Source organism: Chaetura pelagica, unplaced genomic scaffold (genome assembly GCF_000747805.2).
Source record: "Chaetura pelagica isolate M959 unplaced genomic scaffold, ChaPel_1.0 scaffold138, whole genome shotgun sequence".
Classification (NCBI taxonomy): domain Eukaryota; kingdom Metazoa; phylum Chordata; class Aves; order Apodiformes; family Apodidae; genus Chaetura; species Chaetura pelagica.
This window is the reverse complement of record NW_009954215.1, coordinates 3,692,462-3,701,518: the sequence shown is the minus strand read 5'-3', so window position 1 is coordinate 3,701,518 and position 9,057 is coordinate 3,692,462. Positions and strand designations below refer to the sequence as shown.

At 38.1% G+C, this 9,057-nt stretch overlaps 1 protein-coding gene across 1 annotated transcript in view; it reads left to right on the top strand.

The window, feature by feature from the left end:
- Nucleotides 1-4,610: 4,610 nt before the first annotated feature.
- CDR2 (cerebellar degeneration-related protein 2, 62kDa) overlaps nt 4,611-9,057 on the top strand; it is a 7,659-nt gene continuing 3,212 nt past the window's right edge. Inside the window, exons 1-2 of the mRNA XM_010003317.1 lie at nt 4,611-4,632; nt 5,092-5,204. Of these exons, the coding sequence (XP_010001619.1) occupies nt 4,611-4,632; nt 5,092-5,204 (135 nt within the window). The remainder of the gene's footprint in view (nt 4,633-5,091; nt 5,205-9,057) is intronic.

Sequence of the window (9,057 nt, the reverse complement as noted above, 5' to 3'; positions counted from 1 at the left end):
CTGCTGTCGGTGCAGGGGGCAGCCGGCTTTGTTTGACGGAGGGGTTGCTGCAGCCGAGTTAAATCGTGCCTGAGCCCCTTCCCAGGCGGGAGGGAAGCGGCTCCCCGGAAAGTTGCACCTTGACAGGACGTGAAGCTCCCGGGTGGGCGCCGGGAGCAGCGGGCACGGGCAGCGAGGGCTGGGCTGCTGCATCGCGCCCTGCTGGGGCTTCTTGTGAGGGTTTCCAGTCGATGAAGCTGGAAACGTAGCTGCACTCGATTGGTTGCAGGTCCATCATTAAAAACTTTATACATTCAGTTCTTAACACGTACCAGTAACTCCGCTGGGCACCAGAAGGGTCTGTATCCAGCTCCTGCGTGACATCCTGTCAGTAGGTCTGAAGCATCACATGCAGGGCATGTCGTGCTCCTTCCACTGCTGCGGGAGCAGTCACAGGAGTACACGATGTATAGAATGAGACTAAAAATCTTCTACGGATACAATATGGAAAAAAAAGGTGCAAATTCCTTTACTTCTCCTTTTTGTTATTAATGCTGAGTTAGTTTTCAAAGGCCAGCTCAAAGCTGTGGAGTGGCTTTCTGCAGCTTGCTCCAGCCTTGTGCTTTTGGCTTTTACCTTGAGATACCTTAATTCTCGTGGTTGGTAGGTGCTGCTGTACTATAAGTCAGAAAGAAAGATACTTTTGAAAGCTCTTCCCAGCTAACCAGGTTTCTTACTGAGATCAGGCATCTGACAGCAGAAACGTTTTTTGAGACAGGAATAGGTCTCTCTAATTGTATGCTTTGACTATAAAATAGTGTTTGAAAGCTGTGTTTAGGTACTTGCTGCTCAAAATAGATGTTTTTATGGCTGTAGGATATAAACCAATCAGTTCAAATAAGGTCCTGAAACAGTAGTTTCCTGTCAAAGGGAAGAGTTCAAGATTTGAAGACATGATTTAGCAATGTCAGTTTTTGTGGAGTAGAAGACCTACATAGACTTCACAATGTATTGCAACTGGATTCTTGCCTAACTGATGTTCCTTTTAATGTCATTTTAAAAATTAAAATAAGTGAAATAATCACCATTTGACTCTATGCTATGAGCATTTAAGAAACAGTATTTGAGAGGTTTCGTCATTTTGAGGGTTGGTCAATGCTCTCAACATTGGAACAATCTTTTTCTGGCAATTATCTCTTTACAAGCCTAGATGGAATTAACTGATTGCCTTGGAAAAAGGAGGAAAATAAACTGATGGGCAAATTGAAATGCAAAGAAGAAATTCTTTACAGGAATGTTTTTTAGACATTCTGTTACACCTTATTCCTGCAGTCTGAAAGATACTCTCCTTCTCCTAAGACTAAGCAATCCTAATGTATGTAAACAGAGTAGTACGATTCCTTATCAAGGTATCTTGAAACTTCTCACAATCCAAACAATCAATGTATGTTTAAAAACTGGGGAGTATGTTTATGAGAAAAGCTAGGTTGTAAAACGTTAGGAAGCGCCCTGAAACAAGCTTGTAGTTTTTGTCAGCCAGTCTTTGAAATGTAAAATTTGGGTAGGGTTTTGGAAAAAAACTTGTGACAGTCTTTGTATGCAGCAGAAGCCTTTGCCTTGACAATGGAGGTGGGCTTGTCTGGCACGCTGTTCATGAAAACAGAATGCTTACGGAATTCTTCTAAGGACTGGAGCAGCTGTGCTTCCTTCTGCAACATCCATGTTGTGCTGCAGTATGCTGACCTTTGAAAAAGAATTCTTTTGTGTGGCTGCTCTTTTTACATCTTTAAGAGAACAGAGGGTAATCTGAACATGGAGCAGGAAATATGAAGATGAGTAAAAAGCAAAAAAGTAAGGTTTTACTTTTAGAATTGTTTGAGTTGGAAGGGATATTAAAAATCACTTAGTTCAAACCCCCCTGCAGGGGCAGGGACACCTCCCACCAGACCAGGTTGCATAAAGCCCTTTCCAGCCTGGCCATGAACACCTCCAGGGAGGGGGCATCCACAGCCTCCCTAGGCAACCTGTTCCAGTGCCTCACCACCCTCCCAGTAAGGAATTTCTTCCTCATGTCTAACCTAAATCTCCCCTCTTCCAGTTTAAAACCATTACCCCTTGTCCTATCACTACACACCCTGGTAAAAAGTCCCTCCCCAGTTAAGTAAACTTCAGCCAGCCTTCCTTACATATCTTGCACTACTAATGCCTTTTGCTGTTGAAAAGAACATACTTTTTTTTAGATTGAAAATTCTTTTAATAATTTTGTTAGGTTATGAAGAAGTAGGAGAGGAGGATTTTGGTACTGTTTTAATCTTTTTCTCAATTATAGTAACACTGTCAGAATAGATTGTGGAGAAGTGCTGGTAAGTGAGGGGTGTTTAACTTCAGAGAAGACTTACTGAAGTCCTGTTGGTTCAGATATTTCTATCTAATGGGGCTTTTAAACACCAGTACAACTGATCAGATTTAGTAAAAGTAAGAGCTGAACATCTGCACGTATGCAGTTTGCATTATTAAAAACCTCTTTGCTTACATCTTCATGGTGAGAAGGAAAAGTGCACGTCTGAGGCAGACCTTGGCTGTTATTTACATACATTTAGGACAGAAAATGCAATGAGCTTCTAGCATTGTGCACTAACTGCAAGAGAATTGTAAATGAGCGGTTTTCCTTCAGTATGTAGAGAACACGTGCATATTGCACATCTCACTCCTAAAATATGCTCTTTATAATGCTTATAGGTACTTAACAGTTTAGAAAAATAGACACAAAGCAAATTCTTGATTTTAGAAAAGGTGAAGTTGTTTCAGTTCTTGCTTTCTTTAGGGGTAGGAGTTAGGGTTTTTGCTGAGCTTTTCCACTTGTCTTCTCCCCTTCAGAAACAAATTGCCTTAATTACAAAACAGCATGCTTTTCCTAGAGTAACTCATTTGTGCTTCTGCCATTCTAATGAACAGAATGAGTGTGTCAGTATAATGATTGAATTCTACTACTCACATTGTATTCAAAGTACTGTGTAGCGTGTGCTACCTGATTTAGTAGATGAGGAGGCATTCAAGAATGAAACTGTCAACTCCTAAGTGTACTTAAACATTCAAACTTTCACTTTGGGAAGGGAAATGGCAGGAAGTAATTCCATTATGTAGTATATCTTTAATATAATCCTAAAATCTCTCTAAATCTCTTATTAAAATAAAAGAATGGACTACTTAGTCTTTGCCTTGAGTTATGTCCGTATTGTTGACTAGCTTTAAAGATTGTGGCTCCTAGTAAAGATTTGAGTAGTATGAGAACTTGTGAATTGGGACTCCATTTTATAAGAGATAAGAGCTTCACTGGATTTGAAGACTACAGTATTATGTAATGTGAAAGAACAAACAGCTGGGTGTTTGGCAGGGAGTTATTTTGTCCATGGCAAAACAATGTACAGTCTCTGTTTAAAAATGGGCAGAACTTAAGAAGGATGCCTTTAGGTTTCCTTACTTAAGCTCCAGCCCTGGAATAGGCTGTGTTTCTTTACAAGTGGTGTTACAATGAAAAGCTCTGTGAGAATAAACTCCTTAAGTATAGATCATTATGCCATGTGGCTCCTAGTGATACACCTTTTGGAACTGTGAGGAGCTCCAATGCAGTGTGATTTGTTTAAAATAATTTTTGTGGAATTTATTCTAAGAATCTGATCTTAAGGTCACAGCTGTTGTTTTGCCAGAATTGGACATCTACAACTTAATTGACAAATGCACCTACTCACTTGTCCTTGTAAGTCTGAATTTGGCTTGTGTATGTAGGTAATAATTTTGGACAGGCTGCCAAACTGAAGGTTAGCACAAAACAATCTCAGACCAGTGTTCCATCTATCACAATGACTAGCTGATAAGATAATTGGGAAGGGGCAGGAAAGGGGTAAGCTAACATGTTGAAACAAGGGCATCTTAATACTATGAATTTTTTTTTTCTCATCTAGCTACCACTACATGTCCCTTGTATGTTAACTCTTCTTGAAGGGAATCTAGCTTTTCCTTTCTTTCTGTTTCTTTCCCACTAGTGATGCTAGTTCTATGTGAAAATTAACAAGCTTGTATAGCATGCATGGTCATGGTCCGGGTAATGGGAAGCAGGTGGAAAATTAGAGATTTTCAGAAATCTGTTTGATTCTTAACATGTAATACCCTGCACAGAGTAATTACAATTTTAGCAGTAACACCAATATTTGTTTCCTTGTCACATTATGTTAGCTTTTAAATTGCATATCTTTAAACGCAGTAATACAGAATATCTAGTGCTACTGATTCTGTTGAACAAATACCAAGCTTTGCTCTAGAAAGGAATTGGGTGTTCAGATGACTTATTTCTTAATTTGAAACAACTACAGTCACTGCACCCTGCAGGTGATTTAAGATGTCTGAAGTGAAATTGAGATTAAGTACCTGAGAAAAAGTGACATTTAAAATGATGTTTTGAAGCACATAAACCAATTCTTGTCTCCTGAGTTTATGAGCTTGAAAAGCATTAGAATAGCTACATTTCTTTATCCATTTTATGTCTTTTGATATTGTGTCACCATAAAAAAGCATGTGAAGCTTTCATTTCACACTTGATCCTGTATGACCTGAACTTCCTTGGTGAAGGGGTAATGGGGAAGAACAGCAAAGTAAGTAAGAGTACAATCAGCTTTGGCCATTGTCTAGCCTGATGAACATTTATTATAGGGTCCTTAATGCTTATTCTTCTGAAATAGGAGTGCTGTAAACATGGTGAAGCATAGCTGACAGACTGGGTAGAGATTCTGGTACAGTACTAGGCAGATGTTAGGAAGTGAGGACAAGATGAGTGGATGTGTCTGACCTGTGGCTGAAGGACCAAAGGAGAAACTAAAGAAGCTTCAAGAGATAAGAGTGTCTTCTAGGTTTCAGGACTGACTTAGGCTTGCATTATAGGTTGTATATTGATGTTCTACTTAAGTATAAACCAAGTTTCTTTTTGGCTACTGGAAATAACATAGAGCAATTATAACAGAAACACAAAACCACCTAAATTATTGGATTAAAATACTTTAAAATTAGAGTGGTTTTTTGGCTCTGTAACTTACGTGCAAACATGCTTTCTTGGTTTAGACCTTCACCTTGCTGCTGAGCTTGGGAAGACGCTCCTGGACCGCAACACCGAACTAGAAGCATCTTTACAGCAAATGTATGCAACAAATCAAGAGCAACTGCAGGAAATAGAGGCAAGTGTTTAAGGGATTCAAATGTTAAAGCATCTAGATGTGCAACATAATAGCAGATAAACTGAATCTGAATTTCTTGACATCTGATGGACACTATAAGGAAAAATACTGAACAATCTTTAAGCACTTCTACTTTGAGACTTAAAAAGCTGCATAGGCTTGATCATACTTAGAACTGTTTGGTTATTGAAAGCTTTGTGCCAGTAAAATTCATGTTGGATTTGGCTTATTCTGTATTTGACTGCATTTTTCTTTTTGTACTAAAAAGTTACTTCACTTATTGCTGATCTTGTCAGGTAATACAACATTAAATTATATAATAATTAATAATTATTATATTAAAATATTAGTGGTCACAGCACTGAAGTTTAAATGCTGATAAGTGCAGGAGAGAGACTTAAAATCTGAGGATGTGTATTTCCACTAAACTGTGCTGTGGTAAAGAGTTAAAGTCTATTTGAATTTAAAAAAAAAAAGGCAAATCAAAAAACCCCAACAAAACTAAACACCTAAATAGTATCTAAATACAGGATGTAATTAATATATTGTTCTGTATTTTACAGGAAAAAAACACCAAACATCACCACTGTTTCAAAGACACTCATATTCCTGTTACTTGGTGGAAAAACCTGGCAGTTTTTAGGCAATTTCTTTTCTTTCTTTCTTTTTAAATAGCACCCATGTTCTTGCAGACCTAGCATTTGACAGCATGATTTTTTTAAAAATTTTCAGCTATCAGAGGGCAGTGCTTGGTCTCTAATAATTGAATTATTAAATATTCAGTACTTTGCTGACTGATAACATATTAGAAACGTAGTCAGCATTTCAGTTTGGTTCTGGTGTTAATCAAAGGGAACAGGCTGTGACTGGTATACACTAGATTTTTACAAGATCCGAGTTCCTTTGTGCAAGCAACACTTGCACAGGGATGGTGTATGGATTTTGTACAGTTGCAACTTAAAACACTCATCTTTGTAGTGGTAATGGATAACTTAAGGAATCCTTACCTTGATACTGACATAAATAGGTGTGTTTACATGACTACTGACAGACAAACGTGGCATTTTTATTAGCTGAAGCACAATTTCTGGGTGCAGGGTTGTTTTTTTGTAGAATACTTGTTTTATACCTCATGCTATGGTTCTTTTCCTCTATTATGTGCTAAACATCATCTTTATCCTGTTCATTTGGTGAAACAATGGCTAATTTGAATGATTTGAATGGCTGATGTATTAGTGCCACAGCATTAAAAAACCCATTTATTTATACAGAGACTTAAGTCATTGCCAGAAATGGTTTTTATAAAAATAATACTTAACATCTAGAGAGGACAAACACTTCAAGGTGCTATACAAATACTGTTCTACTTAAGGTTCAACTCCTGTATGAACAAGCATGTTTAAGAAAGTGCTTAACACAGTTACAACACACCTTTTGAAATAATACAGCGTAACTTTGTGATAGATAACTAATCTGGCTCATTGATTGTAGCTGCTTAATAAGCAACTGTATTTTAATGCTACCTTGAAACAGGAACTAGTCAGAAGTGTCCTTTCAGCAGGGATCTATAGGGGATGTGTTGCAGGGTCAAGTACTTGTATGTTCAGGCCTCATATAGTGGCAGACTAATTTATTCTCTAAATATCTTGCTTTGCTTAGCCAATCGAAAAAACAAATTAAGACTTGTGTAATACTACTTTTTGAAGGCTTTATCTGATACCTCTTTCTTTTTTCTCCTTTTCTCCAACATGGGTAGGAGTGTATATTGGGTTGACCCTTCAAAGTGAGGAGGAGAGAGGTGGGAGAACAGTTTTTGTGATGCTTCTGAGTAGTGCGTGCACCTTTATTTGCCCAACTCACTGTCTCAAGTCAAAGACCTGTCTAGTGTGTTCACATCTGCAGCAGTAACGTGCTTCTCCTCAGTCTTACATCTTCTGTCTTTTTCCCAGTGTGGTTTAAACATGTAATAGCAACTGCAAACATTTCTCTCCAAGTCTCTCTTGCAACAGGATTTCTGGTAGAAAAGGGAAAATCAGGTTAACCCCTTCTTCAAATACCCAGAGAGAACCTTAAGAAGTATTGAATATATTAGCTTACTGGCATGAGTGCTTGTTACAGGAATGCACTGAAACAAATGGGAATTAAGTTAGCAAATGCAAGGTGCAGTAATTTTTAGCTGGTAAAAGCAGTTCAGTCAGTTAGTTTCATACCTATATTACTGTCTTTGGTGGGAATGCAGGATACCTGCTGCACGAGATACACGTGTAAGTGGCATATCCACTTTCTGTGCTTGATTTCTCTTAACTTTTCAAGTGCTTGTCTCTGTAACCTAAAGGCAGTCTTTCAGCTTTTGTGGTAACTACTCTGCTGCGGTTTTGACTAGCTTTTTTAGTGCAGTCTTGATATCAGTGTAAATCTTTGGTGTTTTTTCCCCTGTTCATTCACATCTTATGGGTAGCTAAGAAATCATTCTGAAATATGGAACTGCCTTGTCTGCACTGAAGAGGAAGGGTCAAAGGCTTTGGGATGCTTAGGATTGCATCTAATATATTAAACACTAACATATTAAGCATTTTACAGCCTTGGATCATTATATCTGACCTCTGTGCTGACACGTGTGCCACTAACTAATCATTGGAAGTGTAATAAATGCTGGATTAAAAGGGCAGCTTTATTCCTGTCTGAATCTGTTCCCAGCACTCAGAATTGAGAAATACTGACTCTGTGCTTATATCTTGTGGTAGAATGCAAGAAGCCTCAACTGCTCCTTCATATTAGGTTCTCAGCTGCAGGTGAGGTGGAATAAACATGACCTTCTGAAGTATTTATTACCAAGTCTCTATTTTGGTGGCCTGGTTATACCAGGCCAACTTGACCCCAGCACTGAAGATATTGGAGACACAAGGTGAAGAATCTCCATTCATCTGAAACTTCCTCAAAAGCTCATAGTAATAAGTGGTAACATTGAATTCTGGCATGGAACCCTTGGTTTCTCTGCTTATCAACACTTGTACTGCTGAAAAATACCTGAAGATCTGCAGCTCCTTCTGAGAATAACCAATAGGGAAAGTTAATCTGAAAAGGGTCACATTGAGATTCTGTTGCTAATCCATGCACTATTTTTGTGTAAATCCTTGGTCATGTGCACACAGGCTACAGAAGGATCTGGCCTGCTATCACGTTGATCTTCTGGAAGTCTATGTAGCAGTTACTTGTCCTAGATTATCTTATTATCTGTTCTTAAATGGCCTAAAATGTAAACCCATCAATCTTCTAATGAGGTAAAAGGTTAAGCAGAACATTAGAAATTTTTGGAGTGTAAAAAGAAGTATTTTTGTCGAGAAATTGGTTGTTCTTCCTTGAAGTTAACTTTTTTTAAGTAGCATGTAATAATAGAGAATACATTGCAAGAAAATAATTCTGTGTAACAAGAAAGCACTTCAGACTTCATTGGTTAGATTTTTTCTGTTTGTCTGTTTGATGCAAATTCTGTTGTGGATTTTTAGAATTGGATTGGTCCTATCCTGGGTGGGACAATGTAAGACACTTGCATTAAGAGGTTCAGGTGATTGTTAACTGCTCTTAAATGGAGAATTACAAGCTTTTTGACAATATACAAGAAACTTAACAGTCAGAGTTGTTGATTGTAAAACTAAGAGTGGATTAAAATGAAAATACTACATGTGGACCTTTATTTTTTAAAAAAAGGCTGGAGACCTTTATTTGGGATTATAGCAACTGGACTAGCTCACTGCAGGTTATTAAAGATTGAATTAAGTAATTTGGTTACACATCCTGGCAGATAGCAGCCTGCATCCTGTCTTAAGTGTGACCACAACCTAAATTCTGTTCT